Consider the following 27,463-nt stretch of genomic DNA (forward strand, 5'->3'; position numbering starts at 1 on the left):
GCAGTCTGTCCTCAATGATGAGCAGCAAAAGGAGCTGGAGATCAAGGATAACAAGGTGTAGAGCTGGATGAATACAGAAGGCCACACAGCATCACGGGAGCAGGAAAGCTGACGTTTCAGAAATGAAGAAGGGTCTAGGCCTGAAATGTCAGCTTTCCTGCTCCTCTGATCCTGCTTGGCCTGCTGTGTTCATCCAGATCTACACCTTGTTAACTCAGATTCTCCAGCATCTGCAGTTCCTACTATCTATAGAGCTGGAAATCAAGTTACATTCATAGTCTGACAGACATGCCTTGATGAGAGGGAGTCATGGGTAGGAGGAACAGTGTCATGCAATCAGTGGTGAAGAGATACAGGGGTGTCTCTTTTAAACAGAAGGTTTTCAAGCACTGTCTCCCTAACCTGCAATTGTTGACACATGGTGTGTCAGACCATAATGTATGTGATATAATACCAGTAGTAGTGGAGTTGGTCCTGAGGTGATCAATAATTGTCACTTAAGGTGTCAGTTGATGAAGTGCAGGAAAATTGCCCAGCCAGTGGGCAGAATAAGTGATGGGCATTGATCCAACACCCACCTGATTTTATTTTGCCCCTTCTAGGCAGCCTCAATTTCTGACCAGAGAATTTGTTGGGTTAAGGGTTGAGCAGCTAGGAGGCTGCAAATTTATAAAAAGCAAACACAAAAGGATTTAAACATCAGTGATACATCCCAATAGAAGGGAGGCTGACCAGTCACCGTCTAAAATATGAAATGGAGATAGATCAATGGACGACCTGAAATACATTAAGGGTGAAGAATGGGAGAGGTGGAATGAGAGCAAAAGAACAATTGTGTCCGGAGGCAGCAAAGACATTGGTGGATTTAGGCGGAGTCAGACACAGGTGATGTTACCCAAGTGTTAGTAGATGATCTTGTGAGGATACGGCATTGATATCTCATCTGACACTTAAAGAAGACACCAAGACTACAAAGGGGTAGCCCTCGGTAATATTTGTGACAATGGTAGAGAATTTGTGGTGGAAAGCTCAGATGATAGCTTTAGTCTTCCCTAAACATTCATTGCCCCTATATTTAAAAGCTGACACAAGCTGTTGCTTCTAATGAGTTATAGACTTGATTAAAATACCCGAGATAAATGTCATCCGTATCCTTTCAAGTCATAGAATCTCTACAGACTAGAAAGAGGCCACTTGGCCCATCAAGTCTAGACTAACCCTCCAAAGAACATCCTACTTTATTCCCTAATGTGCGCATTCCTCAACTCTATGAGCAATTTAGCCTGGGCATCCACCTCGCCTGCATGTCTTTGAACGGTGGGAGGAAGCCAAAGCAGCCAAAGGAAATCCAATCAGACACGGTGAGATACATAAACTCCACACAGACAGTAACTCGAGGCTGGCATCAAACCCAGGTCCCTGGTGTCATGAGGCAGCAATGCTAACCACTGAGCCACTGTGCCAAGTGAAAATTAAGAATTACAAAAAGGTGAAAATGAAACAAAAAATTCTGTTCTCAGATCATCTCTGAAAATTAGTATATTACGTGAAAATACATGTGTGTGTTCAGATAGCTCTTTCTCCAATGTTCTCCGAATAATAGGGTCAGTGAAATCACCATTCATGATCCAGATGTGCTGGATTTTTATCCATGCTTTTCACAAATGGTAGTGATTTAAGGTGAGTATTGAGGTCTCTATTTCTCTCCTCCTGCCTTTATGTCTTGGTTTGGCTTGACCTTCCTGTAGATGGGATGGGTTTACTTACATCCTGATGACACCATGCTGACAATGATGGATGTTGATGTACTTGAACTTTGCACCAAGACAGTGACCAAGATTCCCACCACAAGCCCAGCCACGGGATTAGACAGGATTGCGTTGTCTTTAAAAATGTCACCAGCCACCTTGCCTGAAAGACAGAAACTTCATGAGCATAAACTCAACAAGATATTCAGACATGTATCAGTCATGTTAATGCTGGTTAATGAGAAGTAGGAACATGGACATGTCAGTTTTGGTTCCTTAGATCCTGCTGTACAAATTCAAATTATCTCTGGATGCTTTGCTTATGAAAAGTGATGTTGGTGTAAAAATAAAGGTGCACGTTCTGGCATTTTCCCAATGCAAATTGTACTCAGTGCTGTCTATGCTTTTGGGCTGCTGTAAATTATTTAGGCTCACTGTGGCAGTCATCATGGGCAGCTGGATAAAATGGGAAGGTATTTTAATATCCCAAATGAGATTGTTTATTTTTGGTAGGGTAAAGACATTATTAATAAACATGTTCATTCCTAGTTCATGAATAATCCTTTGGTTTTTCTGATTGACATGGATTCATTCTGATTCCCCATTATCACTTTGGGAGGAGGGATCTGTGGCCTTTTCATATGGATTGGTCTTGCCCACTTTGAGATTGGGCAAAGTCTCAAAGGACCATGCCCTCTAATGGAGATATCCAGGAATCCTATTTGATCAGAGATAGTAGGAACTGCCGATGCTGGAGAATCTGAGATAACGAGATGTAGAGCTCGATGAACACAGCGGGCAAGACAGCATCAGAGGAGCAGGAAAACTGACATTTCTGAAGAAGGTTCCAGACCCGAAACGTCAGCTGTCCTGCTTCTTTGATGCTGCCTAGCCTGCTGTGTTCATCCAGCTCTATACGTTATTATCCTATTTGATCATACTTTGAGCATTGAATTAGGATTTCACAGTAATGCATCATAGATTCTCACAATTGTTTGGAATCCGCATTGTTATAGAAAAGAAGAAACTGTTTACAACTGCTTTGCTCAACTATTCTACAAATTATCATTTTCACACAAAAGCTTTCTTTCCCTCCCTGTTCCTTCAATTGCTGGAACAATCAATTTGCATTAATGTTCTGAAGCCTGTGAGCAACCACATTGATTGGAATGGGATAGATTTGTAAATTTTGTTGCCTTTGAGCAGAATTTAACTAGCTCTGTACTAGGTTTAACATAAACAACAAATCAGGAATAGGTTTCATCAAATCACACAGAATGGGGTCAATACTTACTTGACCTCATTCTCATCAATCTACCTGCTGTAGATGCAGCTGTGTATGACATGATTGGTGTTATTGACTACTCTGGATTCAAAGCCCCATGTTCACATTGAGGAAAACTTCAAATATGTTGTGTGGCACCACTACTATGAGAAATGGGATGGCTTCCAAACTGGTCTAGCAACTTAAACCTGAATGCCAAGAGATGCTGTGGCCCATCAGCTGTAAGCTCAGTATGGTCTGGCATATTCCCCACTCTATCATTACCATCAGAGCAGGAGATCAACTCTGGTTCTCTAGGGAGTGCAGGATAGCATGCCATGAGCAATATCAGTATACTGACAAATGAGGCGTCAATAATATAGAATTATTTGCAGGATCCAGACGCTAAATTATCCCATAGCCACTGGATCAGATCTGTGCTCTGCAGTCCTACCGCATATAGCAGGGAATGGTGTTGGGCACTAACTGGAGGTGAAGGCTTCACTGATATCCCTTTCCTTAATGATGGGGTGGGAGGATGGGTGCAGCACATCAGTGCAAAGGACAAGGCTGAAGCATTGTCATCCATCTTCATCCAGAAGTACTGAGTGGATGATCTATGTCAGCCTCCTCCAGATGCCCTCTACATTACAGATACAGCCAGTTTTATTCACTTCACTGGTGGCATCAAGATATGACTGAAGGCATTGGATACTGCAAAGGCTATGGGCCCTGACAACATTCCCGAAATAGTGCTGAGGACTTGTGCTCCAGAACTTGCTGCTTCCCTGGCCAAGCTTTCCCAGTACAGTTACAAGACTGGCATCCACCCAGCATTGTGGAAGATTGCCCAGGTATGTCCTATAAACAAAAAGTAGGACAATTCCAACCCAGCCAATTACTGCCCTACCAGTACAGCCTCAATCATTGGTAAAGTGATGGAAGGTGTCATAAACAGTGTAATCAAGGAGCATGTGCTCAGCAATAACCTGCTCAGTGACACCCAGATTGGGTTCTGACAGAGCCACTCAGCTCCTGACCTTATTTACAGCCTTTGTTCAGACACAACCAAAAGAGTTGAATTTTAGACATGAGGAGAGCGTGAGAGCCCTTGGTATCAAGGCCATACCTTACTGGGTCCGACATCAAGGAGCCCTGGCAAAATTAGAATCAATTGGAATAGGGAAACCTCTCTGCTGATTGGAGTCAAATTTTCAAAGGAACATAGTTGTGGTTGTTGGAGGTTATTCATCTCCTATCTGGGGTATCACTTCAAGGACTTCCTCTGGGTAACACCCTGGGGTTCAATCATCTATAATTGCTTCATCAATAACCTCCCTTCCATCATAAGGTCAGAAGTGGAGATGTTGTTTCTGATTGCACAATGTACAGCGCCATTTGTGACTCCTCAGATACTGAAGCAGCTTGTGTCCAAATGCAGCAAAGCTTGGGCAATGTTCATGCTTGGGCTGATGAGTGGCAGGTAACATACACATCACTCAAATGCCAGGCAGTGACCATCTCTAACAAGTGAGAACCTCGCCATTGCCTCTTGATTCAATGGCATTACAATTACTGAATACCCAAACGTGTGTTACAATTGACTAGAAACTGAAATGGACCAGCCATAAAGCAACAATCTCTGCAAGAGCAGGTCAGATCCTGTGATGAACAGCTCACCTCTTGACTCCACCAAAGACTGCCCAGTGCCTCCAAGGCACAAGTCAAGAGTGTGATGGGATATTCCCCAGTTGCCTGAATCCATGCAGCTTCAACAGCACTCGAGGAACTTGGCACCACATCCATCACTTTAAACACCACCAAAACATGGCTGCAGCAGTATGCACCATTTGTATGATGCATTGAAGCAATTCGCTCAGCTCCTTCAGCAGCATCTTCTAAATAGACAATATCTAGCTTCTAGAGTAGCACGGGCAGCAGATATATTGCAAGATCATCATTTAAAATGTTCACCTTCCATCCACTCACCATCCTGACATGGAGCTATAGTGTTGTTCACTCACTATCAGTGAGTTCAAACCCTGAAACTCCATTCCTAACAGCACTGTGGGTCTGGAGAGATAGTAGGAACTGCCGATACTGGAGAATCTGAGATAAAACGGTGTAAAGCTGGATGAACATAGCAGACCAAGCAGCATCAGAGCAGCAGGAAAGCTGACCTTTCAAGTCGAGACCCTTCTTCTGAAGAACGGTCTCGACCCAAAACGCCAGCTTTCCTGCTCCTCTGATACTGCTAGTACTGTGCGTCTGCCTAGCACAGTTGTAGAAGAGAGCTCGCCACCAGTTTCTCCAGGCCAGTTCGGAGTTGGGTGATAAGTGCTGGTCTGGCCGGTAAAGCCCACACCCCGTGAAAGAATAGAAACAACTTACACCCCATCATTCCTTGCTTTGAGACCATGTTGAAAAGATGAACAAACACTAATCCAGGGATCAATTGAGGTAGGAGTAAGCCATTCAGTCCTCCAACCTGCTCTGTCATTTCACTGAATTAAAGGTGCTCTTTGTCTCATTGTCAACCATAGTTCCAAAGTTCTCAATATCACTTCAAACATAAATTTTGTGATTGGCAGCTTCACTTGAGCCAGCATTGTTTGGCCTTTTGGAGAATAGAGTGCTTGTTTCCTTTTATACTTCTTATGAAACAATGCTTGTTAAATTAATTGAGGATATCTGCTTGGCATGAAAGGTTTGGACTGAAGGGCCTGTTTCCATGCTGTACAGGTCTATGACTCCATTTATGATTGGCTTACTTCATACCCAACAATACAGGTGGCATGGAAGCTCAGGGTTAGCACTGCAGCCTTACAGTGCCAGGGACCTGAATTTGATTCCAGCCTCGGGTGACTTGCGTGGGTTTCTTTCAAATGTTCCAGTTTCCTCCCACAGTCCAAAGATGTGCAGATTAGGGTGGATTGACCATGCTAAATTGCCCACAGTGTCCAGAGATGTGAAGGTGAGGTAGATTAGCCACGGGAAATCCAGGGAAAGGGTAATGGGGGGAGGGTGAGTCTGGGTTGTCCACTCTTCAGAGGGTTGATGTGCAGAATGGTGTGCTTCCACACTGTAGAGATTCTACGAAACTATCTAACTTTCTGATGGAAGTAACTTCTCTGTATCTACCTTATGAAACTGTTTTGTTATTTCCAGCCTGTTTAATGTGCTTCGGTAATGATTATCACCAATGACCATCTTGACTTGGTCAACCATAATATTTGATTGCAGCTGGAACGAAGATGTTTGTTGAAGAGTATAGAATGAAGAGTTCAGTACCTCCAGCAAGTTGGAAAGCTGCACTGAGGACGTCAAGGGAGCACACGAACATGTAGAGAAAGCTAAATAGCAGCAGTATCTTCATCATGGAGCACAGAATGAATTTCACTTTCCCCTTTGCACCCAGCTCTGGAAAAACAAAGAGATTTCTCAGTTTCTTGTCAGTTGTGGTGAGAGCTTACTTAACTAGCCAGTTTCAGTATTTCATGTCAGCTTCTTGAGCATATTTGTGTATTGCCAAAGGAGAAACTGAAGACAGAGTAACAATTTCATCAGATCTAATACTTCCAGCTGTTGAACCTGAATGCAGCCGATATCATTCTCATTTTGCTATTTATACTTAGGTACCAGGTCTCACTGATTGCTTTGTTTGACCAAGCCATTAATTCTTAAGTTCTTGAACATCTAACCTGATTGACTGCATGACCTGGAAGGAAACTCGGGAAAATGTGTGAATGAGACATTCGGTTCCAATTTGTCTTGTGTATTTAATGGCCACATGACCAATATGGTCGTTTCCAAATCCGGCTAGTTTCTCTCACTGGTTACTAACCCACAAACTCTGTGACTATACATCTTGACAATATGAACTGAAATCCTGTCACAGCAGTTATGAGAATCTAAATTCAGCTTTGAAGAAAATCAGTAAACATGAAATCTGGATCCAGACTGACTGACTACGCTCGATTCGCAGTAAACAACTGCGCCTGCCAGTTGCGAACCATTTCAACTCCCCCTACCATTCCTTAGATGACATGTCAATCCTGGGCCTCCTGCAGTGCCATAATGATGCCACCCGTAGATTGCAGGTACAGCAACTCATATTTCGCTTGGGAACCCTGCAGCCCATTGGTATCAATGTGGACTTCACCAGCTTCAAAGTCTCCCCTCCCCCCACTGCATCCCAAAACCAGCCCAGCTCATCTCCGCCTGCTTAGCCTGTTCTTCCTCTCACCTATTCCCTCCTCCCACCTCAAGGTGCACCCCCATTTCCTACCTACTAATCTCATCCCGCCCCCTTGACCTGTCCATCCTTCCCAGACTGACCTATCCCCTCCCTACCTCCTCACCCATACTGTCCTCTCCACCTATCTTCTCCTTTACCTATCTTCAGTCCGCCTTCCCCTCTCTCCCTATTTATTTCAGAATCCTCTCCCCATCCCCCTTTTTTGATGAAGGGTCTAGGCCCGAAACGTCAGCTTTTGTGCTCCTAAGATGCTGCTTAGCCTGCTGTGTTCATCCAGCCCCACACTTTGTTATCCCAGATTGAATGACTTTTGGATTTGTCGTAAAAGCTCGAATGTTTCAGCATTTTTCTGTAGAGGAGGACATTTGCTACCCTTTGTGTGTCTGACAATTGTGCGATGTCATGCTAACATGATTTGCCACTTAAATACACTCTGACGAGACCCAGCAACCTATTCAATCGTTTCAAATTGTGCAGGAAGATCCATTAGCAGCATTAAAGACAGTCCTGGCAGCAACATTTCACATCTCAAGATTGATTTTTTAAAAAATCATAAATCCAAACTCACAATTACCATGCTAAGACATCTCATCCGTATGTACAAATCTAATAACAATGATGTTGATTGAGGATTCATAAATATTAAAAAGCTCTCCTTGCATTTGAAGATCTGTCAATAGCTCATTAGCTAGCCTTCATTAACTTATTTGAGCTTTTGATGTGTTTCTGCAGTTCCCTCCTTTCCTTGATTGTTCTCCCAAGCACACCCTGAACAGCCTGGACAGATCTGGGGCATTGGGAGATGATTGAAAAGATTTCTACAAAGACTGAACGTGTGGAGAGTGGTTAAAGTAGCAAAACAGCATAGGGAGGGGATGATGTTCGCAACAAACAACTATACCTCCCAGTCGCGAATCATTTCAACTCCCCCTCCCATTCCTCGGCCTCCTGCAGTGCCATAATGATGCCACCTGAAGGTTACAGGAACAGCAACTTATATTCTGCTTGGGAATCCTAAAGCCCAATGGCATCAATGTGGACTTCACAAGCTTTAAAATCTCCCCTCCCCCTATCGCATCCTAAAACCAGCCCAGTTCGTCCCTGCCTCCTCAACCTCTTCTTCCTCTCACCTATCCCGTTCTCCCACCTCAAGCCGCACCCCCATTTCTTACCTACAAATTCACCCTGCCACCTTGACCTGTCCGTCCTCCCTGGACTGACCTATCCCCTCCCTACCTCCCCACTTATACTCACCTCTACTGGCTCCATCCCCGCCTCTTTCACTTGTCTGTCTCCTTTCCACCTATCTTCTCCTCTATCCATCTTCGATCCACCTCCCCCTCTCTCCCCATTTATTTCAGAACCCTCTCCCCCACCTCATTTCTGGTGAAGGGTCTAGGCCCGAAACATCAGCTTTTCTGCTCCTAAGATGCTGCTTGGCCTACTGTGTTCATCCAGCTCTATACTTTGTTATCTAGAGAGGGGATGATGATAGGTGGCAATCAATCATGGATAATTGTTCTACCAACTATAGATGATGATATGCAGTTCCTTGAAGTGAAGATTTGCTCATCATGGATTATAGCCAGGATAAGAAGATGTGTGTAGAACATACAAGGGTTGTTGTGTGACAACACTCACAGGGTCTGACTGAGGAGAAAATTCTGTCACTTGCTGGTGTGTTGGAAGGACTTGAAATCCAAAAATCCACCTGCTTCAGCTCGACAAGAAGTCACCACTCTTGGCCAAAACATCCATGAATCGAACTTGTGCTTAGACCTCCTGACTTGAAAGTGGGGACACTACCTGTAGTGATTGGAGCAAGGCCAGCCAGGTGGATCTCATAGAATATGAGTTCCCTGATTGGGGCTGTTAGTTTGGTTCAAACAGGGAGCCCTAGCTGACAGAATAAACAGGATTGTCGGAAGTTCTGTTCACTGTGCTAGCTGTGTACATGAATTGTATTCTGCACATGTAAATAAATGGTGATTAGTACTGGGATACCAGCCTTCAGGAATGCCACTCCACCAGCAGCACCATTTCCACAAGAACTGTAGATGCTAATGAGATGTCTTAGTATGGCGATATTGAGCCAACTGTAAGCTATACTTTTATGAAGGAGGATAATCGACATGTTAATTCCTCACATGTCTCTGGTTTTCATTCCTCTACGTTTGACTGTAAGGCCCTAAGATCTGGAATTGCTTCCATCTATCTGCCTCATTCTCTTTCTTTTTAAGATGTTCCTTAAACCCTTTAACCAAACCTCTGATACCTGGCCTAATATCTCAGTATGTTAGACTTCCAGTATCCACAAGTGATTGCTTAAACTCTAATATTTCTTTGAAACATAGGAGAAAGAGTAGGCCATTCGGCCCCTTGAGCCTGCTATGCAACGGAAGGCGATGGATGGCCATTTACCCAATGCCATTTTCCTATGCTATCCCCATTTTGATAGATGCCATTAGTAACTAGAAATCTAATAATCTATGATATGAATGTATTCAATGATTGAGCATTCACAGCTGTCTTGGGTAAATGATTCCAAAGATTTATCAGTCTGTGTGAAGAAATTCCTTTGCATTTCAGTCCAGCCAAGGGAAATATTCTTTCTGAGTATGTAGTGCATCTAAAGTTTCTTTGTTAACACCTGTTGTGAAGTGACTTGGTCCTTTTTAATGCATTCAATTGCTATAAAAATACCAGTTGGTAAAACAATTGAACTGCCTCTCATTTTTCCTCTCCCCTTTTGTCTTCCCTCTCTCATTTAGCATTCTTCAAAGCCTGCACTTAACTCTTTCTTCTATATTCAAAAACAGTTTCCACTATATTCTCAATTTTCTGATTAAGTGACCATTAATACACCATCACTGTTGGCTTTCTGCAGTCTGTACTCCCATGCCAGAACTTCAGTTCAGGAGCTACACTGCCCTGAGATAATTTGAGTTGAAAGTCCAGGACCTTACCTTTCCATTGAGGCACATTGGAATTGTCCAGCTTGGAGAAAGCCCAGGCCATAGCTGAATGTGTGTCAATCTCAAACTTGTCCATGTTGTCCACCAGGTTGACTGTTGACCCAGGGCAAAGGTACCCATGATCCGAGTGTGGGACCCCTCCCACTGCAGGCAGATGGTACGGTTTAGTACCAGCGACACCATTCATCCCTGCCACATTAGAAGAACACATTGACAATTGTTGAATTTGATATTATTTGGCATGATTCCTAGCCTGGCATGATGCAGTGTTTGAACTGGTACTGACTGGGAATCTGCTGGTTTCTAATGCCTGGACTTTTCACATGTTCAAGAACGTCGGTCAAAAAATTAGAGCTCACAACATCCTGACCCGTACTCCCTGAAAGTATTGCAGCAATTTCCAACTGGGGAGATGCACATTAATAATGTACAAAACTAAGCAAAACTTCCCACCCATGATCCATCAATATCCACTGTTTAGTTAAGCCAGAAAACTTGCTCTGTACTGAGATTTGACTCCATCTTTCAGATGAGACATTCAAACAAGGGCCCAACTGGCATTTTTGGACAAACATAAAAGTTGCCCTGGCCCTACTTCAAAGAAGGGCAAGATGTTTTCTCACCGGTATGTGGAGTGATTGGAGTGAGGTGAACCTCACAGAATGAGTTCCTGCTTGGAGCTGCTAACCTGGTCCAATCAGGGATCCTTGGCTGACAGATGTAAACAGGAGTGTCAGAGGTTCTGTTCACTCCAGGAGCTTGCTCTGAGATAGCTGGGTCAGTGTCATGTACTATGCACATACAAACAAAGGGTGACTTGGTGACAGCATACCAGCCTTCGTGGAGTTATTTCAGTATCCTACCTATATATGTCCCTCAGTCAACATCAACAAAACCAACTGCTGGTTTTTAATCACTCTGCTATTTATGGGAGATTGAAGGGCACACATTGCTCACTGTGTTTCCCAAATTACAGTGGGGATTACACTTCACAAGTCTGAGCAATTCATTGATTGTAAATTACACCAGGGTGTCTGGGATTTGCAAGTAGATGCCATTCTGCAGAAAAGTAAATAAGCACACCACAAAGTTCTGATGACATGAAAAATACTTCTTTATCCTTTATACTTTATCCTTTCCCTTTATTGAGAAAGGAAAATTTGCAAGGAATACTACTCCTGACTATTAACGCAAATAAACTCAATTCTTCATAACAGTGCTGCCCAATCTGTAAGTTGATGGTGACTCAAATTGGCTTAACTTTACCTCTGTCAAAATACTCAACAAAGAATATACTGCCCTTTCAAATGTAGGAACATCCCATAAGCACACCCTTGTCAAAGGCATATTCAGTAAAATAGATTGCCACATGTGGAATTTTCACAGCAGAAAGGGAACACCAGCATTTAGCTTTAGCAAAGATTTGTAACAGCTTTAACAACCTGAATAGCTACTGAAAGCTAAAAGTAAAACACTGGCTCTGTCAAAGCTTGAACCCACCCATTCATGCTGCTTCTATTGTTTCAAATGTAAGAAAAGCCCCAAGACCTCACAAGCTGTTTACTTTATTGGCTTGAAGCAGAATGCTCATCGCCTCTCTCTGTTTAAAAGAAAGGACAACATTCACCTCTTAAAGCAATTATATTGTAAAAAAGTGAGGCTGAAAATGTCTACCTACAGTCTGTGCACCTCCTAGTAAATGTTGCAATAATACCGCAGATGAAGAAAGACATTTGTATGGGATTGAATTTCAATCCAAACATTCCAAACAAAAAGAAAAGAAAAGGCATGCATTATCTCATTCATATTTAGTTATACGAGTTGGCAACTATTTACATTACTGTTCCAATGCATTATTCATTTCTTCATCAGTCTCTGCATTTACACAATCTTCAAATTATATTGGTCTCTTAATGTTGTGTACATTGTAATTGGCTGTAAATAACATAAAAGAGACCAGCATAATTTGAAGATTGTGTAAATGCAGAAACTGATGAAGAAGTGAAACAATGCATTAGAACAGTGAGTGCCTTTTGTTGGTTCCTGTGGTAGCTGTAATTGGTCAATTTCTGTAGTTGGATCACTATGGCCATCTGGTCTGAAGGTTGAATGAATGATCTGTGTAACGAGTGTGTTCACAGCTGCGTCGTCAGCTTCCTGCATTTCAAATACTGTTTCTGCAGCTGGGTGTTTCCACCTGAGGTTACGATGATACACTTGGTTGCTCAGGGGAAGTGTTGCCCTAGTAGAATTATTGCTAGACTACTGATTGGAAACTCAGCAAATGCTCCAGAGATACGGATTTGAATACTGCCATAGCAGATGTTGGAATTTGAATTCAATAAAGGAAAAAGCCTGAAATTAAGAACCTATTGATTACCATGATAGAATTGCCAATTATCATTAAAGCCCATCTGGCTCACCAATGCCCTACAGGAATAAAAATCTTGCATCCCCACCTGATCTGGCCGACATATAACTCCAGATCCACAGCAATGCATTGACTCTCAACTGCTCTCTGAAATGGCCTGTAAGCCTTTGATTTCAGGGATAGCTAGAGACAGGCAATAAATGCTAACAAACCAGAGAAATCCATATCCCAGAAATGACTAATAATCATGCCCATTGGATATAATCAACTGCTTCGTGTCGGTTCCAAGTTGCTCGTGTGTTGGTTTTGTTGAGATTGCTAAATGTTTTTCGCCTGACTGGATCACCAATTCTCAACTCCAGTAATGGTTTCAGCAGGCTCATCGAGAAAGAACTCTACCATTTCAACTGGATTCTTTTTTTCACCCTCACCTTTTACTAGTTTAGGCTTCAGTAGTCTTTTCACTATCAGAGAAGTCATTTTTATGTAATGTGACATTAATCTTTGTATTGGACGACTTTCCGTGCCCGCAGTATACATGTTTCTCCATGCTTGAGGAGTGCTTTGTGTATTTTTGTGTGGTCTTAATTTGGTTTCTCAGTGGCTCCTCTGGTGACATCTACTGTCATCTCATCCTTTTCATTTGACTGGGGATGGGGATGACATTTCTGTTAAAGTTTCAAACCTTCCATTAAGCAACTGGATCCTACACTCATGAAATCAGGGTCATTGTCACTCATGACAATTCCATAAAAATTGAATTAAAAATTGAAATTGGGCATTTGACAATCCCAGTGGTAAGTCCTTGAATTCTATCTCACAGTATTCAGAATAGAAACCTATGATGACCAGATAATGAGCTCCTGTGAGTATGAAGAACTATATCCATCCTCACGCATGTGTCATTCATGAGGCATTAGTGGCCATCTAGTTTGCCTAGTTTGGTACCTATTAGACACACTATGCTGGCTCATGTGACCCTTGATTCTGTTGCTTTTGTTTGGCCAGATGAACACATCTGTTGCCTTCCTCAGATTTGAATCAATTTTTTAGGGTTTGCATGGATGGGTCTTAGCAGCTCTCCCGCTAACTCCTCCACTGACTTAATTTCCTTTGTACAATGCACCATCTTGGGCACGTCTACACCATCATCTGTAACCGTCCAATAAGTCCTTGCAGCAAGAAGTGTCATCTTGATGGCCTCACGCATTCTTTTACCACTATTTCCTAAAGCAGCTGGAGATTTGTGTCTTGTTGGATAGTTTGCTTGATCTGAGCAAGGTACTGGCCTGTTAAATTCAGTGCCTCTCGCAGGTTGGCTTCCAGATTATGGCATGTTGTTGCTTCACACTGAAGGTGGACGACTTCACACTCCCTTATAGTATCCTCCATTCTCTTCGTCAGGGGTTCTGCTCTCAACAGTATGGCTGCAACATGCACCGCCTTTTCCCCTTGCTTTTATGTCACATCCAGATGCTACCTCTGTGACAAGAGTAAATTTCTTTGCAGATGCATTGGACCGGCACTGTAGGTATTAATAAAATCATGTCTCTCAGATGACATGTTGCAGAGGGACTGTGTCATTTACATTGTAGTAGTTCAGCATTATTGCTGCCATCATGAGTTGCCTAATTTTAGTAAATGGTGATTCTTGTACCATGCCCCAATACATTGCATATCTTTGGTCATGAGTTGGTGTGATACTTCACACTCTGATGGCAGTTTGGTCAAGAAATTTGCAGAATACTTGATTAATCCGACAAGTTGTTGCACTACTTTTGCAACAGTTTGTCGCTGCATTGCTGCAGCGGTTCTCACCTTTTCAGGATCTGGGCAATAAACTTCTATTATCAGCACATGGTCCATGTCTTTGACTTCAAATATCTTTCATTGTCTTTTTTTCTTGCTCAACCTCCAGTTCACTAGGCAAGTTCTGTCAAGCAGTCACATTAGATTTTGATCATGGTCAGTAATGGCTTCTTCCCTTGTGTATCTATATCTATAAACTGGCAGATCATCCACTGGAGCTCATTATTTGGGATGAGCTCTAACTATCTCATGTTGTCTGCATTGATAGTCTTCTGGATCAACTAAAACACCAAACAGGATGCACAACCTCTGTGTCTCACGAAGGTCATTCAGAATGTAGCTACAAAGCTGTTGCTTTCATCTAACTTCACCTACTCGAGATCATCCTTCACATCAAAAGGATGGTAAAGATTTTTGCATTTGCAAGATGTGGCAAAATTCTTTTCATAGTTAGAATGGGGTCATGGAATCCTTTCTGAACTTTTCAGTCAGTGCATACTCTCTGCTTCACAGGACGTTTCGCTGTTACTGTTATTAATACATTCATTAAGATTTGTCATTTTCTTGATCACTCCCTTCTTTTCCATTTCTTATCTGATCTTCCTGGCTAGATTGAAGTTAGTCAGAACTTTCTTTGGCAGATCCTGAATTGTTTTTTTTTACTGTCAGCTATTTTGAGATGATATTCACCTTGAAAGCATTTTAACCCTGTGAACATATCTTTCTACTCAGCTGAGATGTATTCTATCACCAATGTCTTAGTTTGCTGGAACAAAGACAGAAGTTGCTGGAAAAGCTCAGCATCTGTGAAGAAAAAAATCAGAGTTAACATTTTGGGTCCGGTGACCCTTCCTCAGAATTGATGGTAGCTGGGAAAACTTCAGTTTATATGCAGAAAATAGGGAGGGGGGGTGGGGTAGGGAGTAAATGATAAGATAGAGCCCAAAGAAAGAGAAGAACAGTTGGAGAGACAAAGAAGTTGATAATGATCTGGCTGGGAGGATGAATAGTTGTCAATGGGGGCTGTTAGTGATGAGCAACAGGTAGTATAATGGCAGGCTATGTGGTAACAAGGCCTGGTGTATGGGGTTGGGGCCGGGATATGGGAGAGCTGAGGCCCGAAAATTATTGAACTTAATATCGAGTCTAGAGGGCTGCAGGGTCCCAAAGTGGAAAATGAGGTATTGTTCCTCCAGCTTGTGCTAAGATTTGCTGGAAGACTGCAGACAGGGACGTTGGCCAGGGAACAGGGTGGCGTGTTGAAGTGGCAGGCAACAGGTAGCTCAGGGTCTTTTTTGTGAGCAGAACATAGATGTTCTATGAAACAGTCACCCAGAGTGAGCTTCATTTCTTCAGGTAGAGGAGACCTCATTGTGAGCAGAGAATGCAGTAGATTAGATTCTAGGAAGTGCAGGTGAAGTGTTGCTTTGGCCCTTGGATCATGGGAGAGAGGAGGTAAATGGGCAGGTGTTACACCTTTGCTGGTTACAGGGGAAGGTGTGTAGGGCTGTGGGGGATGTTGAGAATGAAGGAAGTGTGGACCAGCGTGTCCTGGAGGGAATGGTCCCTGTGGAAGGTGGTCAAGGGAGGGGAGGGTAATACGTTTCTGATTGTGGCATCTTGCTGGAGGTGGCAGAAATGGTATCTGATGATCTCTGCTTAGGTTGCTGGGATACTTTGCAAATCTCTTTTGAGAGCCCAAGCTTTAGGGTTGTTCTGGCTGTGATGATTGGCTTTACTTTGTCATTTGTGAGCTCGAATGTTTGGTCCTCATTTATGTCAGTACAATGAAATCTCAATGTAGTCTTGCCACTTGGCACAACTATGATGCCATCATGATGCCAGTGATCTGTAGTTTTGGCCGAGTGGTTAAGGTGATGGATTTGAAATCCATTGGGGTCTCCCGGCACAGGTTCAAATCCTGCCGACTGTGTTTCTGCACCCTGTTTAAGGGTGGCATGGTGGTTCAGTGGTTAGCACTGCAGCCTCACAGCGCCAGGGACCCAGGTTCGATTCCAGCCTCAGGCAACTGCCTGTGTGGAGTTTGCACATTCTCCCCGTATCTACATGGGTTTCCTCCAGGTGTTCTGGTTTCCTCCCACAGTCCAAAGATGTGCAGGCTAGGTGGATTAGCCATGCTGAATTGCTTGTAGTGTTCAGGGGTGTGAGGGTTATAGGGAGATGGGTCTGGGTGGGATGCTTCAAGCTGCAATGTGGCCTTGTTAGGCCAAAGGGCCTGCTTCCACACTGTAGGGAATCTACTCTGAAAAAGAAGGTCTTAATTTGACAACTGAGGGCTTCATTTATGTCTCACCATGTTGAGCCATTTTTTACTGGTGTGTGAAGATCTGGATATGTATAACACATCAGTGTCTATGTGACAGTTATGTTGACCCTGATGTTCTTTTCCTGCAGTCCTCATGGCAAGAAGTCACAAACCATCTCTTATCTGTCAACTTGATTGAACCAAACTGTTATTAGATGTCCATACATTTAACACAATCTTCAAGCTCTCTCTCCCCATCTGTGCCAGCTGTTGGTTTTGTTTTTAGCAATACACTTGAATGCAAATGATTCAGCTTCTTGCCATGAAAAAACTGATCTCCCAAACCCAGACGTACTTTCTTGCGAGAGATAACAAGGTGTAGAGCTGGATGAACACAGCAGGAGAAGCAGCATCAGAGGAGCAGGAAGGCTGACGTTTCAAGCTTAGAACCTTCTTCAGAAATGGGGGAGGAGAAGGGGGTTCTGAAACAAATAGGGAGTAGGGGGAGGCAGATAGTAGATGGATAGAGGAGAAGATAGGTGGAGAGGAGACAGACTGGTCAAAGAGGTGGGGATGGAGCCAATAAAGGTGAGTGTAGATGGGGAGTTAGGGAGGAGATAGGTCAGTCCAGGAAGGATGGACAGGTCAAGGGGGCAGGATGAGATTAGTAGGGAGGAGATGGGGGTGGGGCTTGAGGTTGGAGGAGGGGATAGGTGAGAGGAAGAACAGGTTGGGGTTTTGGGATGCAGAAGGGGGAGATGAGAATTTGAAGCTTGTGAAGTCCACATTGATACCATTGGGCTGCAGGGTTCCCAAGTGGAATATGAGTTGCTGTTCTTGCAACCTTCGGGTGGCATCATTGTGGCACTGCAGGAGGCCCAGGATGGACATGTTGTCTGCGGAATGGGAGGGGGAATTGAAATGGTTCATGACTGGGAGGGGCAGTTGTTTAGTGCGAATCAAGCATATGTGTTCTGCAAAGCCGTCTCCAAGCCTCCGCTTGGTTTCCCTGGAGGCCACAACGGGAACAGTCGATGCAGTATACCACATTAGCAGATGTGCAGGTGAACATCTGCTTGATGTGGAAAGTCATCTTGGGGCCTGGGATGGTGATGAGGGAGGAGGTGTGGGGGCAGGTGTACCACTTCCTGCGGTTGCAGGGAAAAGTGCCAGGGTGTGGTGGGGCTGGAGGGGAGTGTGGAGTGGACAAGGGAGTCATGGAGAGAGTGGTCCCTCCAGAAGGCGGATAAAGGTGGGGAGGGAAAAATGTCTTTGGTGGTGGGGTCAGATTACAGATGGCAGACGTGTTGGAGTATGATGCGTTGGATTTGGAGGTTGGTGGGGTGGTATGTGAGGATGAGGGGGATTCTGTTTTTGTTTTTATTGTGGGGTGAGAGTGTGAGGGATGAGTTGCAGAAGTGCGGGAGACACTGTCGAGGGTGTTCTCGACCACTGGGGTGGAGGGGAGTTGCGGTCCTTGAAAAATGAGGACATCTGAGATGTACGGGAGTGGAATGCCTCATCCTGGGAGCAAATGCGGCAGAGGCAAAGGAATTGGGAATAGGGGATGGCACTTTTGCAGGAAGGTGGGTCGAAGGCGGTGTATTCTAGGTAGCTGTGGGAGTCGGTGGGCTTGAAATGGATATCGGTTTCGAGGTGGTTGCCAGAGATGGAGACAGAGAGGTCCAAGAAGGAGAGAGAGGCATCGGAGATCGTCCAGGTGAACTTTAGGTTGGGGTAGAGGGTGTTGGTGAAGTGGATAAACTGTTCGAGCTCCCTGTGGGAGCACGAGGTGGCTCCGATACAGTCAGCATATAATCAGCAATGTAACGGAGGAAGAGGTGGGTTTTGGGCCAGAGTAGGTATGGAAGAGGGATTGTTCCACATAACCTACAAAGAAGCAGGCATAGTTTGGGCCCATGCAGGTATACTGCATCCACTGTTCCTGTTGTGGCCTCCTCTACATTAAGGAAACCAAGTGGAGGCTTGGGGACTGCTTTGCAGGACACTTACGCTTGGTTTGCACTAAGTAACTGCACCTTCCAGTCGCGAACTATTTCAACTCCCCCTCCCATTCCGCAGACGACATGTCCATCCTGGGCCTCATGCAGTGCCACAATGATGTCATCTGAAGGTTGCAGGAACAGCAACTCATATTCCGCTTGGGAACCCTGCAGCTCAATGGTATCAATGTGGACTTCACAAGCTTCAAAATCTCCCCTCCCCTTACTGCATCTCAAAACCAGCCCAGCTCGTCCCCGCCTGCCTAACCTTTCCTTCCTCCCACTTCAAGGCCCACCCCCATCTCCTACCTACTAACCTCATCCCACCCCCTTGGCCTGTCCGCCCTCCCTGGGCTGACCTATCTCCTCCCTAACTCTCCACCTACACTCATCTTTACTGGCTCCAACCCTGCCTCTTTGACCGGTCTGTCTCTTCTCCACTCATCTTCTCCTCTGTCCATCTACTATCCGCCTCCCTCTCTCTCCCTATTTATTTCAGAATCCCCTTCCCCTCCCCCATTTCTGTAGAAGGGTCTAGGCCCGAAACATCAGCTTTCCTGCTCCTCTGATGCTGCTTGGCCTGCTGTGTTCATCCAACTCTATGCCTTGTTATCTCAGATTCTCCAGCATCTGCAGTTCCCACTGTCTCTGAACTACTTTCTTGCATGATGACTTTCATAGTATTTACATCATACACCTTACCTGTAATTGTTCTACCCTGTGTGCCTGACGGATCTGTCAGCATGACGTTAGATCTGGCTGCAATGAATGTTTATTTACAACCATAACCGTTCTGCAGACTGCATGAAGATATCAAGGGACTGGTTGGGTGTGTTGGAAATTGGCAAGAGGAATTCAACCTGAGGTGAATCAGGCATTGCAATCATAGACATAACAAGTGGTAGGATATTGAGGATTGAAGAGTGACAGAGTGACTTTGTACTGTATATTGGCAGATCCCTAACGGTAGTCGGCAAGTGGTAAGCACCATTTATTACCCATCCCTAACTGCCCAGAGGGCAGTCAAGAGTTAACTACATTACTGTGGATCTGGAGTCAAATGTAGTCCAGACCAGATAAGGATAGCAGTTTCCTTCCTTAAAGGACTTTCGTGAAACAAATATTTTCCTTAGTTTGCCAAATTACAAATACACAGAAAATTTTCTGGAACTCCATAAAATACTAGTTAAGTGAGAGCAGTGCATAGTTTTCTGGTCATTTCACTACTGTCATTATGGCTGCAGTGGAGACAAGCTTTACGAGAATGTTGTATTGGACAAGAGATACTTTCCTTGTAGCAATGAAGGCTGAGGGGAAGTTTAGTCAGGGTGCCTAAAATTATAGGGTCCTAGATACAGTGGACAGGAAGAAATAATTTCTCTCTGCAGGGAGGTCAATAACTAGGATAAATTTCAAGAAATTGGTGGAAGGATTGAAGAGAAGTTGGGAATGTTTTTGACTCAGAGGGATCTGTAACTCACTGCCCTGGAGGATGTTAGAGGTAGAAACTCTTGTTTAAAAAATAGACATAGATATTGATTAAAGTGCTGTAATCTGAATGCCCTGAGACCAAGAGTTAGAAAGTTAGAATGTATTACTCCTTTTCAACTGACATCAATCAAATTAACTTAACAATTTTTTATCATAGAATCCCTACAGTCTGGGAACAGGCCACTCAGCCCAACAAGACCACGCTCACCCTCCAAAGAGCATACCACACAGACCTAGCCCATAGCCCTGCATTTCCCATGGGCTAATGCACCTAACCTACACATCCCTAAATACGATGGGCAATTTAGCATTGCCAATCCACCTAAACTGCGCATCTTTGGTCTATGGGAAGAAACCGGAGCAACTGGCAGAAATCCGCAGAGACACAGGGAGCATATGCAAACCCCACACAGACAGTCACTCAAAGTTGGAATTGAACATGTGTCTCTGTTGCTGTGAGACAGCAGTGCTAACCACAGAGCCACCGTGCCATTTCTAGTTAACGAGAGCCATTTGGCCTTGGAATGAGGTGAGATCAGCACAAGCAGCATGAAATTCTGGCATTCTGGCATTCTGTCTCTTTTTTTTGTGTGTATGTGTGACACGTTGAACTGGAAGCACGCATTGTGTGTGACTGACAGTACATGCAAGACCTTTGCATTTGTATATAAATTGCACGGCATCTTACAGCTCAGAAACAAGCAGTTTGCCCAAATAACACATTATATCAATGTTGATTCACAGGCTCTGCTTAGTTCTTTCAACCATGGTCCTTTTATTCCATTCTTTCAGAAACTTAACTTTGTTTACACTACTGCATATTCTGACACACTTTAGATACGTACGATCATACTGAAAGTATCATGTCATAGATGGTGCTTATGAATGTTGCAGAAGAAAGAAAAGGGACCTCATTGACTATGGGAACCTGTAAAAGTACCGTTGATGATGGCACATGGCAGCCGGGGAGAATCAGGAGCGCCTCCACTTGGAAGGGAGAGAGGCCCACAATGCACTCTCCTGGAACTGGCTGGGCTGGCTCCGAGATGTGATGCCATCATGCTCCGAAGCTGCACAGTAGAGGACGACATGTATTGTCTTAGAAACTTCCCAATGTCTACCTGGAAAAGGAACAACTGCAACATATGCCAGTGCACAATCTGCAAGGGAAAAACTTACGAAATCATAGAATCAAAAGTTATACTGCTCAGAAACAGACCCTTCAGTCCAAATTGTCCGCATCAACCAGACATCCCAATCTTGCTAAGTGGTGAGGTCACCTTCCTGGACCTCTCAGTCTCCATCTCAGGTAACCAGCTAGAAACTGATGCCCATTTCAAGCCCACTGGCTCCCACAGCTACCTAGAATACACCTCCTTCCACCCACCCTCCTGCAAAAGTTCAATCCCCTATTCCCAATTCCTCCGCCCCCACTGCATCTGCCCCCAGGATGAGGCATTCCACTCCCGCACATCCCAGATGTCCACATTCTTCAAGGACCGCCACTTTCCCTCCGCAGTGATCGAGAATGCCCTTGACCGCGTCTCCTGCATTTCCCGCAACACATCCCTCACACCCCGCCCCTGCCACAACCGCCCCCAGAGGATCCCCCTCGTTCTCACATACCACCCCACCAACTTCCGGATACTACGCATCATCCTCCAACACTTCCGCCATCTACAATCCGACCCCACCACCCAAGCTATATTTCCATCCCCACTCTTGTCTGCCTTCCGGAGAGACCACTCTCTCTGCGACTCCCTTATCCGCTCCACACTCCTCTTCAACCCCACCACACCCGGCACCTTCCCCTGCAACCGCAGGAAGTGCTACACTTGCCCCCACACCTCCTCCCTCACCCCTATCCCAGGCCCCATGATGACCTTCCATATCAAGCAGATGTTCACCTGCACTTCTGCCAATGTGGTATACTGTATTCATTGTACCCGGTGTGGCTTCCTCTACATTGGGGAAACCAAGCGGAGGCTTGGGGACTGCTTTGCAGAACACCTCCGCTCGGTTCGCAACAAACAACTGCACCTCCCAGTCGCAAACCATTTTAACTGGGCCTCCCATTCCTCAGACGACATGTCCATCATGGGCCTCCTGCAGTGCCACAATGATGCCACCCGAAGGTTGCAAAAACATCAACTCATATTCCGCTTGGGAACCCTGCAGCCCAATGGTATCAATGTGGACTTCACAAGCTTCAATATCTCCCCTTCCCCCATGGCATCCCAAAACCAGCCCAGTTCTTCCCCTTCCCCCCCACTGCATCCCAAAACCAGCCCAGCCTGTCTCCGCTTCCCTAACCTGTTCTTCCTCTCACCCATCCCTTCCTCCCACCTCAAGCCGCACCTCCATTTCCTACCGACCACCTCATCCTGCCTCCTTGACCTGTCCGTCTTCCCTGGTCTGACCTATCCCCTCCCTACCTCCCCACCTATACTCTCCTCTCCACCTATCTTCTTTTCTCTCCATCTTTGGCCCGCCTCCCCCTCTCTCCCTATTTATTCCAGCTCCCTCTCCCCAACCCCCTCTCTGATGAAGGGTCTAGGTTCGAAACGTCATCTTTTGTGCTCCTGAGATGCTGCTTGGCCTGCTGTGTTCATCCAGCTCCATACTTTGTTATCGCAATCTTGCTAAGTCCCACTTGCCCCCATTTGGCCTATATTCCCCTAAACCCTTTCTATTCATGTCCCCATCCGGATGCTTTTTAAATGCCATAATTGTACCAGCTTCCACTACCTCCTCTGGCAACTCGTTCCATACATGCAACACCCTCTGTGCAAAAATGTTGTCCTCAGGTCCCTTTTAATTCTTTCTCCTCTCACCTTAAAACTATGCCCTCGAGCTTTACACTCCCCTGACCTGGAAAAAAAGACCTTGGCTGTTTATCCTATCCATGCCTGTCATGGTTTCACAAGTTTCTATAAACCAACCTTCCGCCTCTAATGCTCTGGGGGAGAAACGTCCCAATCTCTTCAGCCTCCATCCTGGCAACATCCTTGTAAATCCTTTCCGAAGCGTTTCAAGTTTAACAACGCCGTTTCCTACATGTTGCTGGCATCGACTTCATAATAATTCTCAGCCAAAATAAATCATGCTTCCTTCTTAATGTATGCAACATATACTATATTTTTGGTATGGGATGTATATTTTAATAGTATGTATTGTCACTATTATACAGGCTATCTATAATGTTTGGGCCACCTGTGGTTTACCTGGTAATACTCTCACCTTCACATTATATGGTGGGCTGCTGTGGATTGTCAAGACTAGTTTAGTCTGGGAACTTGATCAGCATGGATGAGTTGGACCAAAGGGTCTGTTTCCATGCTATTTGACTCTGAGACCCATTCCAGAAACCTGATTACAAAATCTCGCTGATCACTCCAATGCAACGCCAATACTGCATTACCTTTCAGATGAGAAAGTGAGGCCCTGACTGGCCCATCAGGCGGGTGTAAAAGATCCCACTTTTGCTACTTCAAACAAGAACAGAGGCCTTCTTCCTGATTATAGAATCCCTACAGTGTGAAAACAGGCCATTTGGCCCACCAGGTTCCTTCCAAGCCTCTGAACAGCATCCTACCCACATCCAACGTCCAACCCTTTCTCTGTAACTCTGCAATTCCCATGGCTAATCCACCTAACCTGAGCATCCCTGGATACTATGAGCAACCTAACATGGCTCATCCATCTAACGTGCATGTTTTTGGGCTGTGGGAGGAAACCAGAGCACCCAGACACAGGGAGCATGTACAAACTCTACACAGACAGTTGCCTAAGAGTAGAATTGAGCCCAGGTCCCTGGCGCTGTGAGGTAGTCATGCTAACCACTGAGCCACTGTGCCACCTGATGGCCTGATCACTATTTATTCTTCAACAAAAGTTACGAAAACAGACTAATATCTCATTACTTCACATGAGATTTTACCATTTGAAAACTGGTCACTGCATTCATCACTGCATTTCTAAAGTTACCTGTAAAGAGCGTTGAAACCCCAAAGTTGTGTACGGTGCTATATAAATGAATTTTGTTTCTTCTGCGAGCTTTGTGATTGTGGAACAATTTTCTTGCACCTCAGCACATCTACACATCAAAATTTATTAGATATGAAACATTTGAGGATTGTTTGAAAATATGAGAAACTGTTCCTTTAAACCGGATACATTGTGATGTCCAACCCAAGGAAGCCAACATTTAAAATCAATGTAGATAGTCAAATGTTCACTGATAAAATAAGATGCCCTCACAAAACCCAAGGATCCTATTCCAAATTCCAAGCCTGGGATCACTTGCAGATCGGAGAGAGCATTGCTAGCTTGTACTGACTTTCCTTCCTAATATAAAGCAATTGCTTCTTAGGGTCAAATAGGTCACAGAAAAAATCACTCTGCTGTAATTCCAACGTGCCTTGGGCCAGAAAAGTAACCAACCCTCTCTCTTTAGGGTTTATTCCTAAGTCAGAGATCTTTTAAAGGGATTCCTTTCAAGTCTTAATTGATACAACTTCCACTCAGACCTCCACGAAAGCAGAGAGAGAAATTTCCCAAGATTTTTTTTTTCTGATATTATCCCTTGTTGAGACTGAAGATAAGGTAGATGGGATTTCTAAACTGCCTTCTGCAAACTCCCAAAGACAACAATTAGATAATGAGCAGTTAATTTATTACCACCAATGGACCAGAGCAGTGGTGAAGCAAACCCCGAACATATTTTCAGGGAATGCTGATGGAGATGTTAGATACCATCTCCTCCTTTAGACTGCCGCTGACTGAATGGTCAAACATTCACTGGGAGCAATTCTTTCAATGAATGAACCAAAGAAACCATTTCGCTTGATCCTGTCTGTACTGATAGTTGTTCTCTCCAAGGCAACTCTAACGGTATCTGCATGCATTTTGCATGGCTTTCAACACAGTGTTAGACATATACAAAACAGTACAATTTGAGCATTGGCTAGTATAAATTACAGCCATCACGTCAGAATATCATCCAAATTTACCCACATTGTAGGGGGGTTAAAAATCAACATTTTGGATCATCCATGCTTATTCAGTTTCCTATCTGTTTGGAGATATGGTCAGGACTGTGATTGAGTCACTCTCAGAGCTTGTGATTAATGCGATGGTTGGAACTGATGATGGCCTTGATACATGCGATCATGCACTTACAATTCCAGAAGTCAAGAATAAAGAAACACTTTCGGAATGCATCTAACACACGTATAAGGTATGTTAAAGTCCAGAACCAGTTGGGCTCCCCTACCTTGGAAGAAAAACCCTTGGCTATTCACCTTACCCGTGCCCCACTTGATTTTGTATATCTCTAGAAGGTCACCCTTCATCCTCTGATGATCCAGGGAATTAAAGCCCTGGTCTATTCAACCTCTCCTGATAGCTCAAATCCTCCAATCCTAGCAACATCCTTGTAAATCTTTTCTAAAAACTTTCGGGCTTAATAACCTCCTTCCTATGTGTTACCAGCATCTGCTTCATAATAATTCTCGGTCAAGGTGACCACACTAACCCATTCAATATCACATTTGCTCTCATTTCCTCTAGTCTTTTGGTTACATTTGCATCTCTGCTCCATCATTTCGGACAAAATCTTTATGTGGCGTGGACTGACATTCTAAAACACTTTCTCTAAACCTCTCAGTCTTTTCCCCACCTCATCACTCTTCAAGATCTTCACAAAATCCATCTCGTTCCAAAAATCTGATTATCTTCCTCAACTCCCACATCAGCTCCGCACCTATTCATTTTCCTTCTGAAGGCACATTAAAATATCTTAATGCTAAAATAGTAGCCTATTTACTCGCTGTTACTTTAGAAATCTATATGATTTATGTATATAATGGTATCAGAACATAAATCATTATGGTCAATTCCATTAATATGCCTTTGCTTTCAGTAGCTATAGTGTAATTAACTTCAAAATGCAACTTTTCAGAGAAACTGTCCTCAAGAGGCAAAAGCATCCTCAAAACTAAACAATGGATGCAGTTCTGCTGGAAGACAAACTGTCCTAGTCATAACACAGAAAGATTCACAGCCTGTTCAATTAATTATTCTGTTTTATATCCACTAATTCAATCACATAACTTCCTCTGTCTGCTAGATTAAATTTATCTTCTTGACACCTTTGAGTGGCTTGAACTCAATTGTTAACTTCTTAAATCACTGTTAAAATAACACAAAGCAGGGTCTGAAAAAGATGTTAAATGGTGTTTAGCAAATATAATGCCCGAGGTTAATCAATACTATGAACTTTAAAAAGTGAATATTTTAATCGTGTTTTTTTTTCATTATGACTCATTTGAATAAAACAGGGAATTAGGTTCATAAAGAGAACAAACATTTGAGCTACGTAATCTCAAATGCAAACAATATTAACAATCAACTCTATAATTTCCAGACACCTCGCTGTTACAAAAGTATATGATCATGCCTTACCCGATCTTGATCTTGGAACTGGTCTCCTCACAGATTCTCACATTTACACACTTGACCCAGTTTGGGAAGAAAGTATTTCAACACTTGTCTTTTATACATAGACTAAGAGAGCAAAGTCTGCAGTGCCAAACTTATAGAGCGTGTACCTGCAATAACTAACCAATGATGAGGAGGCTGAACATCGTTAATTTATAATCAACTTTTGGTGCATAAAGTGCTGACCCTGGAAGAGCTGGATCTGTGTATTCCATAAACTCACCATTCAAACTATTTGCCAAATTCAGTAAAATCCCTTTGATGAGCAGAAGCAAGAGGGGTGTTGCGTTTGGTTAACTCTGAGTTATCTCAAGCATTTTTGGATGATTTTTGCCGTGAGGCCTTGTGCATTTTGTCAGTGAAATAACTGCTCAGAGACCAGTATCCTGTCACCAAGCCATCTTTTTTATACCCGTACACAGTACACTGGCTATGACCAGGCAGCTCAGAGTCAGCCCCTGAAGTGAGGCGATTCTAAATCTCCTGGTTATTTTGGTCAGCCAGGGCTTTCCTGGATTGGTCCAGGTTAACAGCCACAATCGATGAGGTCCTGGTCAACAGGATCTACCTAGTCCCAATCACTACACCCCTCACCAACTAAGTCTGAGAAGGTTGGTCTGGTCTTTCGTTTGTAGCTTCTTTTGCAACATTTTTACTCTTGTCTGGTTCCTCTCATAGATCCAGGCACTGGCGGTGCATACTGGGCCGTGGCCTGCCTCTTGTATCTGGAACATCTCAGTAGAGTTCCCTCCTCTTCTTCCGGCAGCAACAGTTTCA

The 27,463-nt window shown here is 44.1% G+C and overlaps 1 protein-coding gene and 1 non-coding gene across 5 annotated transcripts in view; one reads left to right on the forward strand and one right to left on the reverse strand.

The window, feature by feature from the left end:
• Positions 1 to 26,743, reverse strand: part of LOC125458564 (sodium-dependent phosphate transport protein 2A-like) — a 50,422-nt gene extending 23,679 nt beyond the window's left edge. Inside the window, exons 1-5 of one of the 4 annotated variants that reach the window (XM_059650778.1) lie at positions 26,651 to 26,708; positions 21,126 to 21,306; positions 10,237 to 10,434; positions 6,304 to 6,432; positions 1,768 to 1,911 (exon numbers count right to left, since the gene is read on the reverse strand). In XM_059650778.1, coding sequence (XP_059506761.1) covers positions 1,768 to 1,911; positions 6,304 to 6,432; positions 10,237 to 10,434; positions 21,126 to 21,276 — 622 coding nt within the window. In that variant the 5' untranslated portion in view covers positions 21,277 to 21,306; positions 26,651 to 26,708. Of the gene's footprint in view, positions 1 to 1,767; positions 1,912 to 6,303; positions 6,433 to 10,236; positions 10,435 to 21,125; positions 21,322 to 24,172; positions 24,305 to 26,650 lie in introns of those variants that run through there. The other 3 variants (XM_059650777.1, XM_048543965.2, XM_048543964.2) reach the window with 3 other exon arrangements.
• On the forward strand, positions 16,277 to 16,358 carry trnas-uga (transfer RNA serine (anticodon UGA)). The gene has a single exon. It is a non-coding gene; the product is annotated as a tRNA-Ser (tRNA).
• Positions 26,744 to 27,463: the final 720 nt, after the last annotated feature.

The sequence above is a fragment of the Stegostoma tigrinum genome, chromosome 13 (assembly GCF_030684315.1).
Source record: "Stegostoma tigrinum isolate sSteTig4 chromosome 13, sSteTig4.hap1, whole genome shotgun sequence".
In the NCBI taxonomy this organism is placed as follows: Eukaryota; Metazoa; Chordata; class Chondrichthyes; order Orectolobiformes; family Stegostomatidae; genus Stegostoma; species Stegostoma tigrinum.